This window comes from Equus przewalskii, chromosome 14, assembly GCF_037783145.1.
Source record: "Equus przewalskii isolate Varuska chromosome 14, EquPr2, whole genome shotgun sequence".
NCBI classification, from domain to species: Eukaryota; Metazoa; Chordata; class Mammalia; order Perissodactyla; family Equidae; genus Equus; species Equus przewalskii.
This window is the reverse complement of record NC_091844.1, coordinates 28,561,732-28,581,554: the sequence shown is the minus strand read 5'-3', so window position 1 is coordinate 28,581,554 and position 19,823 is coordinate 28,561,732. Positions and strand designations below refer to the sequence as shown.

The 19,823-nt window shown below is 50.1% G+C and overlaps 1 protein-coding gene across 5 annotated transcripts in view; it reads left to right on the top strand.

Moving 5' to 3' along the window:
* Positions 1–19,823, top strand: part of TET3 (tet methylcytosine dioxygenase 3) — a 102,944-nt gene that overhangs the window by 37,273 nt on the left and 45,848 nt on the right. For all 5 annotated transcript variants that reach the window (XM_008533673.2, XM_008533674.2, XM_070573775.1 and 2 more), the window contains one exon: positions 15,405–17,538. In XM_008533673.2, coding sequence (XP_008531895.2) covers positions 15,405–17,538 — 2,134 coding nt within the window. The remainder of the gene's footprint in view (positions 1–15,404; positions 17,539–19,823) is intronic.

Here is a 19,823-nt window from a genome sequence, read left to right as displayed (position 1 = left end):
TTCAACCTCAGGGGCTGAACGTATGCTGTATACATACCAGGGAAAGCAGTGCAGCTATTAAAAATAAAATTCTTGAGGAAGAGTCAACACTATGGGAAAATACTTATGATACAGTAAGGGAATAAATTAGCATTAAAAAACCCAGAATATCGGGGTTGGCCCGGTGGCATAGTGGTTAAGTTTGTGCACTCTGCTTTGGTGGCCTGGGGCTAGTAGGTTTGGATCCCGGGTGCAGGCCTACACACTGGTCATCAAGCCATGCTGTGGAAATGTCCCACATACAAAATAGAGGAAGATTGGCATGATGTTAGCTCAGTGTGAATCTTCCTCACCAAAAAACAAAACAAAACACACCCTGAATATCCTCAGTGACCCCAATTTTGTAAATTAAATGCATGTTGCATAGGGAAAAAAAGGTACGAAATGTAAGCTATGTTCATCTCTGGGAAGTGGGATTTTCCTGTTTTTATGTCTTTTTTTTTTTTTTTTAAGATTTTATTTTTCCCTTTTCTCCCAAAGCTCCCCAGAACATAGTTGTGTATTTTAGTTGTGGGTCCTTCTAGTTGTGGCATGTGGGATACCGCCTCAGTGTGGCCTGACGAGCAGTGCCATGTCTGTGCCCAGGATTCGAACTGGCGAAACCCTGGGCCGCTGAAGCAGAGCTCGGGGACCCAACCACTCGGCCACGGGGCCATTGCACTGACAGAATCTCCTGTTCTTCCATCTCTCTCAGCGTCTTCTACTGAAATGATTCTTTACCGTCCATGTCATTCTGTTCTTTTGACCTTTATTCTCTTGGGTCATTCACAGGGGTTTTCCCTGGCTCTATAATGACTTTTACTATCAGCTTTCATATTCTGTCAGTAACTACAGAAAGGGCAGCTTCACTCAGAGGTGAACTCACCGTTAATATCCGTTTTCATCACGTAGCATAGATTTATGCTGCCACACGCATCAGAGAGCGTGTTCCAGCACCTGCCCTACAGGAGCTCACCTTGGGATGGGACCCAAGACGAATCCAAACATCTAAAAAGTCTCTGTCCACAAGGCTCCCTGCTGTATCCCCAGTGCCTGAAATGATGCTCAGGTCATCAGTGCTCAATGCATATTTGTTGGAGGGAGGAATAAATGAATGAATATGTAATTATGTATATGCATGTATATGGAAGGTCTGATGTTCTAATGTGCTGATAGCATCAGTAGGTAAAATTTCCTAATTCTGTGGGGCGACTACAGCTATTTTCACTTTTTTTAAAACTGCCTTCCCCCTTTGTCATTTGCATGCATGGTTTTACATAGTTGTCATCATAACCTTCACATAATGTGGTGGTCTGCTATTTTTTACTGCCCATTTTATCCAACATTTTTCCTTGGTGTTCATAATGTATGGGTTTTGATGACTGTGTAATATTTCACTGAGTTGTGTCATAATTTACCAAACTGTTCCCCTCATCCTGAATTTTCAGTTTCCTCTAAGGTAGAAAAGATTTTTTTTTTTTTATTGTTATGATAGATTACAACCTTGTGAGATTTCAGTTGTACATTTTTGTTAGTCATGTTGTGGGTACACCACTTCCCCCTCTGTGCCCTCCCCCCACCCCCCCTTTTCCCTGGTAACCACCGATCAGATCTCCTTATCAATATGCTAATTTCCACCTATGAGTGGAGTCATATAGAGTTCGTCTTTCTCTGACTGGCTTATTTCGCTTAACATAATACCCTCGAGGTCCATCCACGTTGTTGTGAATGAGCCGATTTTGTCTTTTTTTATGGCTGAGTAGTATTCCATTGTGTATATATACCACATCTTCTTTATCCAATCATCAGTTTCTGGGCATGTAGGCTGGTTCCACGTCTTGGCTATTGTAAATAATGCTGCGATGAACATAGGGGTGCAACGGACTCTTGAGATAGAAAAGATTTTTTGAAGTGCAAATTTATAAACCTAAGTTCCCAGGAGCAGCACTATGAGATGCAAAGATATTTATTGCCCTTGATACACTTATTTACCTGATTATTTGTTTGTTTATTTTTACCATTTGAACCAAAAGAGAAGATTGAAGTAGTGGATTAGAAAGCACCGTGGCCTGGGAGTTAGAATGTTCGAGGCTCAAGGGACTGAATATGACTCTAACAGTGGTGTGCTGGCATGAAAGCAGAGGTGAGGTGGCCATTCAAGGAGCCTCCTACTGCCACTGTCCCCATGAGAGAAGTGAGGAGAAAACAGAGAGCAAGTGGATCTGAAATACTCTCAAGGGGAGCAGTCGACAGGGCCAGGGTCTGCTTGCATAGGGAAGCATAAAGAGGAGGACATCAGAGATGATGGAAGGTTTGAGCCAGGACACCCAGGAGAACGACTCTTCACATGAATTTTAAAAAAGGAATGTCTCGAGGAGGAGTTGCTGGAAAAGGGGGACAGGTGCTGAGTTAGGTTTTAACTGTGTTGGGCTTATGTTGCATCCAAGTGGAAGTGTGTCTGGGAGCTGGAGATGGGCCGAGAGCTGGAGGAGCAGTCCAGGAGAAAAGAAGCTTTTGGGTTATTGGTACAGGCTGAATGGCAGAGATTGGGTGGTGGTGAGATTTCCAGGAGAGCTGAGAGGGCGAGGGTGGAAGGATGGAGAGTAGCTCTGTGGAGGAAAAGAAGAATGGAGGAAGACCGGGATCCAGCAGCATCACAGAAACCTGGGGAGGGAGGTGTGGGGGGTGGGCTGGAGGATGGGGGACTGCCACAGAGAGGCCAGAGGGACGAGCACGCCCACAGCCTTCCTCATCACCCCTAACCCCAGGGAGCAGGTCATGGATGAGGAGGCTGTAGTTCCTTTGCCCTTCTCCTCCGACATCGCAGACCAGACTTAGCCCAAGCACCCAGACTACTGGCATTTTACGGTTATCTGGGCTAGCAGACCAGCAGTGACTGCAGATAATGAGACTCCACACTGAGATGTGTTGTGGGATTTTCCAGGGATTTAGGATAAATAGAATTCATTTGCACTCCCTAATTTCCTGCCTTCTGGACAGCAGCAGGCTTCCCTAAATGACGTATTCTCCCCTCTTCCACTTACTGTGTGAAGTCGGTGTTATGACTGATGGGTGGAGGCCCCTCCACCAAAAATTATTTTCCAGGGGCCGGCCCCATGGCTGAGTGGTGAAGTTGGTGCGCTCTGCATTGGCGGCCCAAGGTTTCACCGGTTCCCATCCTGGGTGCAGACATGGCACCGCTCATCAAGCCATGCTGAGGCGGCATCCCACATAGCACAACTAGAAGGACCCACAACTGAGATATACAACTATGTACTGGGGGGGCTTTTGGGAAAAGGAAATAATGAAAAAATTAAATAAAATCTTTAAAAAAAATGGAGCATTACTATAAATACAACAAAGAATTACTTTTCCTCTAGGTTTTTGAGTGGTGGCTTATAGATTCATTTCTTTCAAGGAAAAAAATTTGCCTTGTTGAGTCCTTGAGAAAAGAATGGATGGGGCAAACTCACTCAACAGGGGTCCGAGTGAGAGGCTGAAATCCATAGTTATGACGAGACTGCTACGGATGTGGGAGTTCATCCTCCAGAAGATGAGAACCGTGGGAGCTGGGAGGCCACGGGCGTCCCCTCTCGGCTCCGATGTTAGATTTGGCTTTTGCCGGTCGCCAGTTGTGAGCCTGGGAGAATATTAGCCCGTGCGTGCCTCGTATGCTCGTCCACTGATGAGAGATGTTGGGTTGTTAGAAGACTTGAAAAAGTTACATTTAAACGTGAAAACGCTTACTTACTCCAGAGTTTGGCATCCAGCACTCAAAACTGTCAGCTGCCATCATCGTCCTCACTGTCGTCACCCTGTAGCCCTCGTCCTTTTGACACACCTGTACAGTGGGTTTTGTGGGGTTTGGGGCCCCCTTAGGGAAAGTGCATGGCATTGTTAGTGGTGGACTGGCTGTCAGTGGATTTGGTATTGGCAGTGTTTCCTTTCCCATTTCCTTACCTTTTTAGACGTTTGGGCTAGGAGGTGGGTGGTGAGAACTGGGTCTGAGCAGCCGGGTGGGTGGAGCTGTGGGAATGCCTGGCCTCACCAGGAACCGATGGGGGCTTTTCTGGCCACAAGACGTGCACTGCGTGGTTTGGGCGATGGCCCCGTGGCGGCGGCGGCTGGAGGGGTGTGTGTGGGGGGTGGGGGGGGGGAGTCGGGGCTCTTGCTGTCTGGCTGAGGAGCCGCCCCAGCGTCCTGACCTGGTTCTCGTGTGCTGGCGGCTCCCAGGCAGCTGCTGCTCCTTCGCCCAGGCCTCAGATGTGGTCGGCTCCATTTCCTCCTGCTGGCCTCGGGCCGGCCCCCACCGGCTGCTCTGCTCGAGGCGGGGGCTTCCGTCAGGAGTGCTGGCCCTCGCTCCCCTGGCTGCAGATCAAGAGGCTGGCGGGGGAGCCTGCGGCTCTGCTCCCTGCTCCCCGGCCTGGCTGCCTCTGGCTGCTTCAGGGGAGGAGCAGCTGCTGCACGAGGGGTCTGCGGGGGGCGGAGTTGCAGGGCTTTGCTGTGGCTTCTGGGAGGAGACCAGCAGGCTGCAGAGAACTTTGCAGGGTGGGAGTCGCGGGCTCAGCCTCCGCCTCCCCCAGACCTTCTTTCCTCCTGGAGTGCCACTCGTGTTATAGAAGGTTTCTTACTTTCTGCATTTGTGCGCTCTGTCTGTGAGTGTGTGTTGTAACACAGACAGCTCTCTAGCAACAGAAATAGCAAGAAGCTTCACCCACGAATTCCTCTCCCGGAGGCTCTTCCGGTCCTGGTCCTGCTTAGAGGCATGCATGGTTTGTGCAAAGTGTCAGGTGTGTTGTGGGTGCTCTATTCTTAAACCTTTTCCCCCTAAATAAAAGTGTAATACCTACAGTAAATTCTGGAGACTATGAACAAGGAAATATGCCCCTTCTCTACCACCCAGAGATGAGCCCTGTTAACGTTTCTGCCTATTTCCCCTCAGTGTTTTGTATGTGTGCACAGGCGTGCATTGTTAATGGAAGTGAATTCTTAAATTGGGCAATATCTGGAATGCTGTTTTTTCCCCCTCTTCAAATAGTGTAAACAAATCGTGTTCATCTGTCATAAAAACCCTCAGAAAGTGTCTATGTATGAGTACACGTACATTCTTGTTTCATTTTTCATTGAAGATATTTCTGTTTTTGTTCATTTTTTTTAAGTTTTCCCTCTGTTTTTGTGTGTTTATTCTTTATCATTTTAAGCGTTATGCATCTACTGATGAAATATTATATACAGGTGTCCCTCAGAGAGATTGAGGATTCTGTTCCAAACCACTGCCATAAAGCCAATATGGCAATAAAGCGAGTCCCGTGAATTCTTTAGTTTCCCAGTGCATATAAAAGTCATGTTTACATGTAGTCTATTAAGTGTGCCATAGCATTGTGTCTAAAAAACGTGTACATACCTTGATGAGAAAATACTTTATTGCTAAAAAATGCTATCCGTCATCTGAGCCTTCATCGAGTTGGAATCCTTTTGCTGGTGGAGGGTCTTGTAGAAAACGCAGGACCTGCAACGTGCAATAAAGCAGAGCATGATAAAAGGAGCGATGCCTGGATTATCATTTTTCGGATGTACTATTTGAAACATACAGTAGACGTAGTGTTTTATATGGGTTAAACAGATAAGACGTAATAATAAACACACGTGAACTCTCCACCTGTGTTACGATCTGGAACCTTGCTGACATCGCTGGATCCACCGGGATGTCTCCCCAGCCCTGTCACCCACTTCCCCTCCAGAGGCTGCCACCACCTTGACTTTTGTGTTTATCATTCCTTTGCTTTAAAAAAAAGTGTTAGTTACATATGTTTGTATTCTTATACAATGTATTTATTTTGGCTTTTTTGGTTTGAGCTCTTTGGAATTGTTGGGTGATACATAGTCTTTCGAGGCTTGGTTTTTTTTTTTTTACTCGGTGGTGTTTCTCAGATTTTCCCGTGTTCCTGTGGTTCGTTCATTCCCACTGCTGTGTAATATTCCACTGTCCTTTCTGTGGTTGGTGGGCACTTACAATATTTCCACACTTTGGTTTTGATGAGTGATGCTGCTATGCACGTGTGTGTACACAGCTCCTGATGCACACGTGCAAACTTTCTCCAGGAGTGGAGTTGCAGGACCATAGGGTACATGCACGTTTAACATGTTATCGAACTAAAATACCCTTTCATGGTGCTTACTGTGTACCTAGTGCTGTTGTAAGTGTTCTTCATATGTTAATTTGTTTAATCCTCGTGACAACCCTGTGAGATTAGGTACTGTTATTAACCTCCAATTTACAGATGAAACAGAGGCACAGAGAAGTTAACTTTTAAGCCCAGATTTACAGACAAAGAGATAAGGCACAGAGAGGTTAACTAACTTGCTCAAGGTCACACAGCTAGTAAGTGGTGGGGTAAGGTTTGAACTAAACATTCTTGCTCTTAAATTCTCTATTATGGGTATGCAATGGAATGTCACAGCAGTCTTATTTTGTATTTCTCTAGTTACTCATGAAGTTGAATATTTTTTCCTATGTTTATTCCTCATTCTCTTTTCATGAAGAACTAGCGTGACATCTTAAAACCATTTCCCTTTTGTCAGGGCACTTAGGTTATTTGTAATTCTTTGCTATTAATGCTTCAGGGAAAATCTTCGGTGCATGTAACTTTTTCATTTCTTCTATTGTCTTATCTATTTTGTTTACATTTCCTGAAATGAGATTAAGAATACTTAGTAGTTACAAATGACTGTGCTCTTCTGGATTGCTGCGTGACCTTGGGAAAGTTGCTTTACTTCTCTGTGTTCAGCATCCTCATCTATGGAGGTAAATCTCTGCCTTGTAGTTTAGGATGACTGGAGGAGAGAAGTGAGTGTGCAGTGGTTGGCACGAGCCTCCCCTTTTGTAAGAGTGCTCCATCAGAGTTATGCAGAGGCTTTTCCGAGTTCCTCCTCCTCTTTTCCTTTCTCCTCTGAAACCGCATTAAGTACCGTTGGGTCAGAGGGCATGAACAGTCGCAGTCCTGTGCTTCTGCCAGATATAGTGACCTCAGGGAATTGCCTCGTTTCAGCTTTTTCCCTGTGCATCACCCCAGCCACTGAGATATTTGCTGGCTCTGTCCATTTTGCAGTAGGAAGAGTTAGATTTTGAAGTGTTTTATTGCTGTGTACATAGTAACCACAGGAACCACTGTCTCCCCCCGCCTCACACGAGAATCCCTCTGCAGACGCATGACAGTCTCGAGAAGCTGGCTGTGACCTGCTCAGATTTGCTGTCTGTGGAGAGGGCTTGGTGTGGAGAGTGCAGACACGGGACCGGGCCAGGGTACGCACACATATACACGCTTGCACCTGCCAAAACAGGCAGGTGTGCACATCCTTTGAAAGGACTCCCCTAAAAGTCTCTTTCCCCACTATCTACTGATAGGGATGTTTCATCAGGAAATCCCAGGAGGGGGGAATCCTCTTAAGAGATGAATAATTGATGAACTCTAGACAGACCGTGCCATAAATACAACCCGTGTGCCGTGAGAGGGAGTGGAGCCGTCCTTTTAGGGGAGGGGAGGAAGGAATTGGCCTCGTGTGGAGGTGGCTGCTGAACTCTAGGACTGGGGAAAAGGATGGAGCTGGAAAGTCAAACATCTGAACAGCTGCTGGAAGAACAGAGGAGTTGAGCTGCTGGTGCAGGCGGTGGGGAAAGCACTGGGTGGGATCTCCTGGCCTGCTGGGTGGGGAGGAGCCACCGCTATCTTGGAGTCCCATGAGAATTCATTCTTGGAGATTCCACTGTAGAGGATGTGGCCCAGACTGGCCCTGCGTCCCGCCACAGGCCCCTATGGAGGTTGACTGCAGGCTTGTTCGTCCTGGCTGAGAACACCGTCTGGGACATGCTTCTTCTGACGTGGTGTGTGAGTGCTGATGGTCAGCAGCGCAGCCTCTGGACCTGTGCCTCTTTAACTTCCCCTTTCCTGGAGGCCCTAAGAAGGTGTGGTCAGCGGGGACGTTGGTCTCTCAAGAGAACGGTCTTCGTCTTCCTGCCCCCTGTTTCCTTGGGTCAAGGACTGCCGGTCTGGTCTCCACGTGTTGATGCTCTGAGAGGCAGGGAGACCTGGAAGACCCGCTGTCGTCCCTGCGCCTCTCGCTGTGCTGTGGGTGGAGCGGAGTGTTTGGAGGGTGGAGTTCCTCACTCTCCAGCCTTGCCTGGTCTCCGGGGTCTGCAGCTCCTCAGGTGGGAGGGCAGGCTGTGGCTGTACACCTGCAGATGTCTGGGGGACCAGCTGTGGGCATTGGGGAGCCTAGAAGGGAGGGGGCCGTAGAGGAGGAGGCAGGTGGGACTTCGCAAGGTGCAGGGACAAACAGTGACTCCTGCACGAAGACTGGAGTCTTCTGAAGGTGAGAATTGTGACTGGGGGTGCCGATGCCGTCTGGACAGGTTAACTCTTCATGAAGTGGAGTGAGGGGTTAGGTCTCTGCTTGGATCCTAGAAGGGCGTTACTCTGCCTGTCTTCCGGTAAACTCCTGCTGCCCCCTGATGAGGGGTGCACACCCCCAGCCTGGGCAACTCGGGGCCTGACATGGGTCAGATCCCTCCTGGTGATACCGTGAGGCAGGGAAGACACTTGGCACGGTCGGATGTGCAGGTCCCAGTGAGGGCAGGGCGGGGTTTTGAACCTGGAACGTGGTGCTAAGAAAGGGCAGCACCAGCACCTTCACTGGGCCTCCCTGCGGAGGGTGAATGGGGAAGGGCTGTTCTGCGATCAGTTGTCAGGTTCCTGAGTCCTGTGTGGCAAGGGCATTCCTGATGGCACGCAGGCAGCTTTGCAGACCTCTACCGTGCATGCATTGTGACAGGTGCCGTAATGGAGGAGCGACCACCAGCTCTGCCCAGAGCTTCGTGGGCCATCCTCTCAAAGTCCAGGGGTGAAGACACTTGTCCCAGCCAGGTCTCAGCAAGAAGAAGCATCAGATCTTTCTGAACACGTGCGGAGCACTCTGCTGGGTTCCAAAGGTGCGATGGAAGCCTCGTCCCCTTGGAGCTTACAGAGTAGTTGGTCCTACTCCTAGGAAAAGATCCCCTACAGAAGGTGGCCATGTGTGGTGACTGTGTGGTATCTGGTTCGGACCCTGTGTGGGCAGGACTTTACCAGGAAGGGGTTGATGCCGTTTCTCGTCTCACCCCCTACGTGTATTTAATCATTTGCCTCCATAACCATGCTTCGTCCCCATCTGTCTGCTCTTGACTTAGTTCAGGCCCTTCTTATTGCTGAGCTGGACAGTGGCATTTGTCTCCTAACGGGTCTTTAGGCACCAACCTTGAATCTGCAGTCTGAGCTCTTCAGGGACCCCTGAGTGCCCCTCCTGAACTGTGAATCTGCTCTAAGGTGTCCGTGCTGTGAGCCACACACCTGCCCTCCCCACACTTTCTGCTCAAGACACGTCCACAGCTTACCCTTCCCTGGGCCTGCCAGGCCTCTCGTGGCTCTGTGCTTTGCAGATGCCCATCCCTCCATCTGGAGAGCCTCCTCCTTCCCCTCCTCCAAAATCCCTGCCCATCTTTCAAGCCTCATCCTGAAGATTACTTTGAGGTAAACCTTTCTAGACACACATGTTCACCTGCCCAGATAGGGGTGGCCCTGTTCCCACCCGTGCCCCTGGCCCCTGTATGGGCTGCTTTGCTGCACTGATACGCTTTAGGGCATTTTCTGTTTATAGTCTATTTCTTTCCTTTCACCTTATAAACTTCTTGATGTTCCTGAAATATAGTCTGATCTGTTGTTGGGTAGGAAGTCATCCCCAAATTTAGTGGTGTAAAACAATAGTCATTTTGTTATGCTCGTGGGGTCTGTGAGTCTGGAAGTCAGAAAGGACACAGCATGAGTAGCTTGTCTGTGTTCCTTGATGTTAGGACCTCAGCTAGGAAGGCTCAAAAGCTAGAGGTGCCTCAATCACTGGTCTGGAATCCTCCCAGGGCTCCTTCACTCCCACGTATCACAGATGATACAGCTGTTGGCTGGGACCCTAGCTGGGAATGTCGGCCAGACACCCACATGTGGCCTTCCATGTGACCTGGGCTTCCTCACAGCATGGTGGCTGGGCCCCAAGCGTGTCCCAAGAGAACCAGGCAAATGCTATATTGCCTTTTATGATCTAGCTCTGAAAGCCATATAGTCTCACTTTCGCCATTGTCACAAGCCCACCCAGATTCAAAGGGAGGGAGCATAGACCCCACCTCTCCATGAGAAGTGCATGTGGGATGGAGGGACAGTCGTGGCCGTCTTTGGAAAATAGCATCTGTCACACATGCAGATCACTTGGTGCATACAAATGACATTCTTCAAGTCTAGAAGTTGAGCAAGGGGGGGATATGAGGAGGAGTCATGAAGTTGGTGACTGGGGGTCTTGAAGGATGATGAGATATGACCAACAACAGAGATTGTGCGGGGGGAGGGCACTTGAGGGTACAGAAAGTTGCTTACAGGAGCCACGATCAGGTTGGACCATTAAAAAGTGTGTGCACACACACTACAGCCCAAATTAGGAGGGCAGGAGTGGAAAGGGAGGAGGCAGAATAGAGAGGTATCCTCGTTTACAATTGTTGGATCTGGTGACCGGGCGCGTTGGCAGAGCATGGATGACGTTTGGGCTGAAAACACTGGGGAGTGCAGAGAAGACTGGCAGAAATGGGAGAGTCCAAAAAGAAGCTGTTGGAGGTGGGGATGGGAGTTCAGGTCCGTTTTAGACAAGCTGACTCTCAGTGGGCTTGGAGCTAGCTGGAGGGCAGCTGAATCGCCAGACAGAAAGTGGACATTGAGGAGCATCCTGATGGTGGTGTTTGCTGAGCCCAGAGGGGGATGAGAGCTGAGGGCGAAGGTGTGGAGGGTGTGGGGGTTGGGCCTGACGGAGCCTCCACCCTCCTGTGGCCCAGTCCTGCCTCCCTGCCCATCATCGCCAAACACCTGCTTGGTTTCCTCTTCAGCACCCCCTGGTTGTTGGCGGGACGGGGTTCAGTGCATTTTTTTAGTATGTCTAAGTATTAACACTCTTCCCTAAATTGGGCCTAAGTTCTTCTCTCTAAGGCTTTACCCATTTCCTAATTCACCCCTTAGGGCCCCTTGAAAGGAGTCTAATTCTTTCCCCAAATGATAGAGCTTCAGCTATTTAGGGACCTTCTTCAGCATCATCTGCCTCAGAACCACAAGAGACACGTTCCTCTTGTACTTTTTAACCTGTCCTGCTCCTGCTCCTCTGTGCCCCGTCAGAGGGGGCAGCCCCTGAGGGAAGCCTGTGTTTGGGGGGGACTGTCTGGGCAGAGCAGGGCCATCGCTGCCTGTGCTCTATGTCCTGTTGCTGTCAGGTCATAGCTGTGGGCGTGTCCACTTACGGCTTGGGACCCGTTAGTGGACTGTGAAATTAACTTAGAAGGTTGCAACCTTGCAAGAAGAGAGAGAGAAGGATTCACGGATCTAGTAAGGGGAAGTGCTATTTTGCCAACTTGTCATATATATAAATATATAATGGATCGTGTTGTAAAATGTATTCCTTACTGTGGATTGTAGTAAAGAAGTTTGAAAAAACCCTGGGTTATAAGACCTTTTGAGGCTGCCAGATCACGTCGTATTGTGTGTCTCATCAGTAGAGTCTTTCCGCCTTCCTCATTCCTACGACATTTTTGTGTGCACTGTTGCCATTGTTATGTGCTGCTTCTATTTTTAGTTTGCACATACGTGTTTTGAGGCCTAAGTAGAAGACCCTATTTGACCCTGTTTTCTCTCCATCCTGTGGACCTTTTGGTACCTGATCCTGTCACTCAACATGGCTTTATTCTTCTTATTTTCAACATCTGCCTGTTTAATGAGTGTGCCTTCTCTATCATTATTGATAAGTTGAATAGGACAGTTCTGAGGACAGAGCCCTGTGGCAGACCTCTAAAGACTCTACCCCCAAGTTGATACGCTGCTCATACTTTGAACGTGGTCATTCAGCCAGTGGTGAGCCAGCCTGTCTCTGTGGCTGGCCCTGAAAGGGATCACTGGCAGACCTTGTGAAACTTGAACGTCTCCAGCCCGAGGGGCAAACTCAGCTGCCCGCAGGGGCTTGGCAAGTAGTGCAAATGAATGAAGTGGTAATTAATTCAGGCAATTGATAAATAATCCCTGATCCCTGGCCTTGGTTTCACGAAAGCAGAGTCGGGTGACAAAGCTTGGGTGGCTGGAGCGGTGGCCGCTGCTCTTTTGGAGACAAAGTTGCCAGGCAGAAGTGTGGACCTTCCAGGAAATCTGGGTTTCTTGTGAAATTTGATTTTTTTAATGTTGGCAAAACAAACAAACAAAACAGATCTGTGGCAGGTTTGGCTGCAGCCCTCGAGTTTGTGACCTGTCAGCCAGGACGTCTCCCCATCTGCTGGTCCAGCAACCGCACGACGCAAAGCAATGAGATTAGTTGGACATTGATGAGGTGATGGCCTTTGTTGAACCTGGCTCCCTGTGGTTCCTGTTGTTACCCAATCAGGAGTCTTTCCTGGGGCTGTGCTCACTCAGTGGACTGAAAGTTGGGGATGATGCTTGTCCTTCTCTCGCAGGTCTGAGGAGTGTACCAATGGGATCCGCTGGCTGGGAACTGGAATTTAGAGTTTCTTAAAATCTCCGCACCTATCCTGGCTTCGCTCCCCTCATTTCTGTGTCTACTCCTCCCTTTCTTCCTCTTTTTGGTCCAAAGAGCATTTTTCTTCCCAGGGAATTCAGATGCTCCAGAGCCGGCTTAGCCCTTTCTCGCTCTTATTCACACACCAAAAATAACTTTTAAAATCCTTTTAGTTGTCTTGACCATTTTGGGGAAGCCTCAGCTGCTGCAGCATTCGTCTTTCTGACACTGTTTTTGTAAGTCCATGCTGCTCCCTCAGGCTCCCTCTTGGTCGTGCATGTTGTTTCTGTCTTTTCTATGTAAGCAGGTAAAATTTGACCACTTCAGATTTTGTGGCCTTTGCAGCCACATTAGGTTAGGTTTCTAAGAAGGAAAGAAGGGAGTCCTGGTGATCAGCCGCATTCCTAGAGGAAAGGTGGTTGTTCCTAGTTCTGAAAGGTAGTCTTCCATCAAGGTCTGGGAAAGGCCGGCATATTCCATGGCCAGTGGGGGACGGACTGGGAGTGTGTTGCTGCTGCCGCTGTGGACAGGACGCACAGAAGTCATTACGATGTGGACCTCATCTTGAAGGAACTGCTGTCTGGTGGGAGAGGCAGCTACTTGAAGAAATAATAGTAGTGGCATGTGATCAGTGCTGATAGAGGCATATGCAAGGTGCCACAGGACCACAGGGGAAGGAGCCGCTGGTAATTCTGCCAACCAGGTTAGGGAGGAGATGACACTGAGTCGATGAAGGATGAACCAGAGTGGCCTCTCACAGAGGCTGGGAAGGGCATTCCAGGCCATAAGAACTGCATATGCAAAGCTCAAAAAGCATGTTGGAAAAGCATGAGGGTCCTTTGTGACCAGGGTTGGAGCACTGACAAGGATGAGGTGGGAAGCAGAGGCTGGAGCCTTTGCTCGCCTCTTGCAGGCCTGATTCCAAATCCCACCCTCTCCACCACTTTAGAGCCCATGATGGCCATATTTGACAGTCTCATTTTAATCATATTTTTAATACACTTTGTGTTCTACCTGAGGAACTAATTTCTTTTTTAACTTTTTATTTTGGTAGAGTTTTAAAACTTATAGAAAAGTTGCAAGAAGAGCACCTGGAACTCCCACATCCCCAAATTGTTTACATTTTGCCTTATTTGCTTTATCATTTTCTCTATGTGTATATATTTTTATATATGCGTGTAACTTTTTCTGAAGCAACTGAGAGTCAGTCGGAGATCACTGTGTCTCTTTATCTCCAAATACTTCAGAGTGTGTGTGTCCTAAGGACAAGGATATTCTTTAGCATCCCTGTGGTATAATGATCTAAGGCAAGAACACTGAGGTTGACACAGTATGATCTTATCCACATCCATACTCAAATTTCACCAGTTGTCCCAGTGATGTACTTTATAGCTATTTTTCCCCAGTCCAAGATCTAACCTATGAGCACGCATTTCACGCTCCTGTCTCTTTAGTCTTGTGAAAGCTGGAAGAGGTGTTTATCTTTTTTCCCGTTGAAATTTTTGCGGAGACCCATCCAGGCACTTTCCAGTAGGCCCTCCAGTCTGGGTTTATCTGCTGTTTCCTCATAATTAGGTACAGGTTATGCATTCTGCTGGAGCTCCGTGTGAGTGACGTTACACCTTCTCAGTGTATCGTATCAAGAAGCTCGTGATGTTGGCTTGTCCCGATATTGGTGCTGATGGTAATTTTGATCATTTGGTTAAGGTGATGTCCAGTAGGTTTCTCCACTGTGAAGTTACTATTGTAATTCAGTAATTTTTGAGACCATGTATATATCCTGTGCCTCATCAAGCTTTCACTTGCTAGGCATAGCATCCGCTGATGACTTTCTAAATCCATCATTCCTTCTGTGTTTTCATTGGCATTCTATTGTAAGAAGGCCCTTTTCTTTCTGGAGGGACAAATCTTGCAAACTTAATTCCACATCTTTGTATTAGCTTTTAACTTGGGGGGCTGGGCCCTCTGGCCCCCTTCTTCTTGGGCCCTTCTGTGTGCTTTGGGGAACATCAAGTAAATAATGATGGTTCCTGGGCTCGGGGAGAGGCCTGGATCTTATTCCATGCAGCACCTCACTTGTCATCGACATGACTGGCTCAGCATGGGGTAAACACACATGGTGTCAGATCATTTGTTAAGTGTTTCCCTCGGGCCTGGGGCTGTGAGTGGGAATGTCATCTTGTCACCAGTTCTCTAAGCTCAGCCTGGGCTTAAGTGAGGGCATTAATGGGCAGAGAAAAGAACCGTTCCTGCTGAGAAGCTATGGCTGACCCCTTGTCCAACCTGAATTTGTTAATCAAAGCTGCTCATTGTCTATCCATACACACACCCACCCTGCACTATGGCACATTGTTACATGGTGTACTTGGTTAGCTTTCTTTCCCTCTTGACAAAAAACAAAGTCAACATGGTCCTGGTGTCACTTTGCTCATTGCAAGTTAAAGACCTTTTTGTGTGTCCTTAACAAATACTTGATTTCAGGGGAGCCTCCTCATCACTGTGATTGATCTGAGGCTCTCAAAGGGTCTGAGCAACATTCAGAATTCCGCACTAGGATCTCCTAAAGATCTGCCTTCCATTTCTGCCGGTGCGCCTAGCTGGGAAAGGAGATATGGGAAGATGAGCTGAGGTTCAGGCCGTATCAGAGGCAGAGTGGGTTTGCAAGAAAAGCAGGGCTTAGTTGTGCAGTGAGTGGTGTGAGGCAAGACAGTGCTTTTCAAATATTATGGCTCATCCTTTTCCTTTTTTTTCTCCCCATCTCTCTTCAGACAGGCTCAGAGCTCAGCCCAGTTGATGGACCTGTTCCAGGTCAAATGGACTCAGGGCCAGTGTACCATGGGGACTCAAGGCAGCTAAGCGCCTCAGGGGCGCCGGTCAATGGTGCTAGAGAACCCGCTGGACCCAGTCTGCTGGGGGCTGGCGGTCCTTGGCGAGTAGACCAGAAGCCCGACTGGGACGCTGCCCCAGGCCCAGCTCACACCGCTCGCCTGGAAGATGCCCACGATCTGGTGGCCTTTTCGGCTGTGGCCGAAGCTGTGTCCTCTTATGGGGCCCTTAGCACTCGGCTCTATGAAACCTTCAACCGTGAGATGAGTCGCGAAGCTGGGAACAACAGCAGGGGACCCCGGTCAGGGCCCGAGGGCTGCTCTGCTGGCAGCGAAGACCTTGACACACTGCAGACGGCCCTGGCCCTCGCTCGGCATGGCATGAAACCTCCCAACTGCAACTGCGATGGCCCGGAATGCCCTGACTACCTCGAGTGGCTGGAGGGGAAGATCAAGTCTGTGGTCGTGGAGGGAGGGGAGGAGCGGCCCAGGCTCCCAGGGACTCTCCCTCCTGCTGAGGCTGGCCTCCCAGCACCAAGCACCAGGCCGCTCCTCAGCTCTGAGGTCCCCCAGATACCTCCCCCCGAGGGCCTGCCCCTGTCCCAGAGTGCCCTGAGTATCGCCAAGGAAAAAAACATCAGCCTGCAGACCGCCATCGCCATTGAGGCCCTCACACAGCTCTCCTCTGCCCTCCCCCAGCCTTCTCACGCCACCTCCCAGGCTTCTTGCCCGCTTCCTGAGGCCTTGTCCCCTCCTGCTCCTTTCAGATCTCCCCAGTCCTACCTCCGGGCCCCCTCGTGGCCTGTGGTCCCCCCTGAAGAGCACCCACCCTTCGCCCCTGATAGCCCTGCCTTCCCTCCAGCAACACCTAGAACAGAATTTCCTGAAGTGTGGGGCACCGACACCCCACCAGCCACCCCCCGGAGCTCTTGGCCCATGCCCCGCCCGAGCCCTGACCCCATGGCTGAACTGGAGCAGTTGTTGGGCAGTGCCAGTGATTACATCCAGTCAGTATTCAAGCGGCCCGAGGCCCTGCCCACCAAGCCCAAGGTCAAGGTCGAGGCGCCCTCTTCCTCCCCAGCCCCGTCCCCATCCCCAGTTCTCCAGAGGGAAGCTCCCACGCCATCCTCGGAGCCTGACACCCACCAGAAGGCCCAGACCGCCCTCCAGCAGCACCTCCACCATAAGCGTAGTCTCTTCCTGGAACAGGCCCGTGATGCCTCCTTCCCGCCTCCCACGGAGCCTCCTGCTCCTGGCTGGTGGGCACCACCAAGCTCACCTGCCCCGCGGCCTCTGGACAGACCACCCAAGGAGAAGAAGAAGAAGCCCCTGACACCAGCTGGAGGTCCCCTGGGAACCGAGAAGGCCACCCCTGGAATCAAGCCCAGTGTCCGGAAGCCCATTCAGATCAAGAAGTCCAGGCCGCGGGAAGCACAGCCTCTCTTCCTGCCTCTGCGGCAGATAGTCCTGGAAGGACTGAGGTCCCCGGCCTCCGAGGATGTGCAGGCACATCCACCTACCCCCGTCCCCACCTCACAGGGCTCTGCTGTCCCCCTACCCCCAGAACCTTCTCTTGCGCTATTTGCACCTAGTCCCTCTGGGGACAGCCTGCTGCCCCCTACTCAGGAAATGAGGTCCCCCAGCCCCGTGGCAACCCCGCAGCCCGGCTCCGCCGGCCCTCTTCCCCCTGCCGATGACAAGCTGGAAGAGCTCATCCGGCAGTTCGAGGCTGAATTTGGGGATAGCTTTGGGCTTCCTGGCCCCCCGTCTGTGCCCGTTCAGGACCCCGAGAACCAGCCAACGTGTCTCCCAGCCCCCGAGAGCCCTTTTGCTACTCGCTCCCCCAAGCAAATCAAGATCGAGTCTTCGGGAGCTGTGACCGTGCTCTCAACCACCTGCTTCCATTCAGAGGAGGGAGGCCAGGAAGCCACACCCACCAAGGCCGAAAATCCACTCACTCCCACCCTCAGTGGTTTCCTGGAGTCACCTCTTAAGTACCTGGACACGCCCACCAAGAGTCTGCTGGACACACCTGCTAAGCGAGCCCAGGCCGAGTTCCCCACCTGCGATTGCGTCGGTAAGTCTGCCTGGGTGTCAGGGAAGGCCAGCGGATGTGGCCTGGTGGGCTTGGGTTTCTAGACTCGGTCTTTCATCTGGCAAACATTTACTGTGTGCCAGCCACCCTGGTGGGGCCTGGGGACACGCAGATGAGCTCACAGGCTAGTAGAAAAGACATGGAAGGAAACCAGTAGTGATGCTGTGTGGTGTGTGGTGTGTCAGTGAAAGTGGACACAGGTGCTTCGTGGCACAGATTGAGATGAAGGCATCCTGGAGGCCTTCCTGTGGGAGGTGGTGCTTATGCTGAGGCCTGAGCTCACTGGCTGTGAGGGTGGGGCTTATTTGGACTGCTCTTGGTCTGCAGGAGCAAAAAGGGAGGAGTCTGTGTAGGGATGAACAAAAGGTGGTTTGAGAGGCAGGCAGGGTGCAAGGTTGGGACTTTGACTTGATCTCAGAGGTAATAGTGAGCTTCTGAGGGTTTTAAAACAAGTAATGACCTGTCACCTTGTTCTTCTGAAAGACTATTCTAGCTTGTGGTGGGGAAGAACAATTGTTGGGGGCACCTGTAAGAAAGGTGGTGTCATGAGCCAGGCGAGAACTGACAGGGGCCTGGACTGAAAGAGTTGGGTGGGTGGAGGGCACAGAGTGGGTTTGAGGGCCTCTGAAGGAGGGGGGCATGAGGGGATGAGGACAACTCAGGTCTCCTCCTCGGTGGTGGTGGTGGTGACTGAGAGCGTAGGTTTGAGTTCTGTTTGGACGAGCTGAGTTTGAGGGGCCTGAGAGATTGGGGGTCGGGCCCTGGGTTATGGGTGGGCGTGGTTAGCTTTCAGGTGTGGTGTGGGTAGCGGAGCTGAGGAGTTGGGTCCATTTCTGAGCCTTGCCTTCTGGATACAAGCAGGGCCCCGGGGCCGTGAGGACTGCTCTGTGGACCTCTGCTGTCCCGGTGGAGGTTGCTGACACGTTGCTAACTCCAGGTCCACTCTAGGCTCCGGCTTCTGCTATTTACAGAGTGTTGTGTAAGAGATACATGTGTTTCAGATGTTGATCAAAAAACGCATTGATGCTGGCAATGAGCATGTTGAATTCTTGTGATTTTGTGATCACAAACGGGTCTTACGAAAAGGCTGTCTTCCTGCCTGTTACGTATGACTTGTTGGGATGTTGTGTCCTAGTTGGTGAGGAGGACCTGGGCTGTCCTGCCCAGTCCAGCTACTCCAGACTCCTGGGGCACAGGGCAGAGGGGTTGTTGACAAGGAATCACTTGGGAACAAGGAGAAGATTGAACAGATGTGCAGGGTCCTGCAAAATGCTCACTGACGGGTAACCCTGTTCATTGCTGGATCTGACTAATGAGGACGGGACTTTGAGGCCCCTCATTTCCCAGCACTTGGGAGAAGCTTGTTCTGGTCATAGGGACGGGGCCCCTCCTGTGTTCTTTCTCTCTTCGTGTCTGTGTGTATCTGTCCCGTCTGCCTCCTTAGGTGTTTCTCCCCGTCCAGGGTAGGAAATATCCCTCCCTAGCGCCTGGGACATAGCTGATCCTTAATAAATGTTTTAATTGTTGGATTCAATTATATGGATATTATGTTTGATCAGACTAGTTTTTTTTTTTTTAATTTGAATTCTAATTCCATCACTTCCTCATGCATAAAATGAAAATGAGAATAGTACCCCCTTCACAGGGCTGTGGTGAGGATTAAGTTGGTTAATGTGTGTAAAGTGCTCAGAGCTGTGTCTGGCTCATAATTACACACTATAGGAGTGTTAGCTGTTATCAAGCCGATTGAGTGCAGTAAGGCACGAAAAAGAAATAAAAACGTGTATCATAGAGGAAAAGTGTTGGCTATTACTTTACCCGTCAATCATTTATTGATTACCTAGCTCTGTACTAACTACCAGGAAGGATAAAAATAAGATATGGTTCATCTTGAAAAACTTTGTGGTTGATTTGAAGAGACAGCGTGAACAATAAAATACTCAGTCACCCATTCGACAGTGTCTGCCAAATACCCATGCTGTCGTATGGAAGCGCCGAAACTTCTAAGGGTGCTCTGAAACACCAGGCTTGGGTGTCATTATGGAGGGTAATGTTTTACCTAGCAAAGTCTTGTTCAGAGCTGGGTTTTGAAAAATGTAGTGAACACAGATGGGGAGAGGTGAGAAGGTGGCCCCTCCAGGCCGAAGAATGCAAGAGCACAGTCTAAGGAGCAGCAAGGAGCAAGCCAGGAGGATGTAAGGCCAGTAGCACAGGAGAGGGCCGGAACGCTCAGCGTTCTCCTGCATTCCTCAGACCAGAGGAGCCCT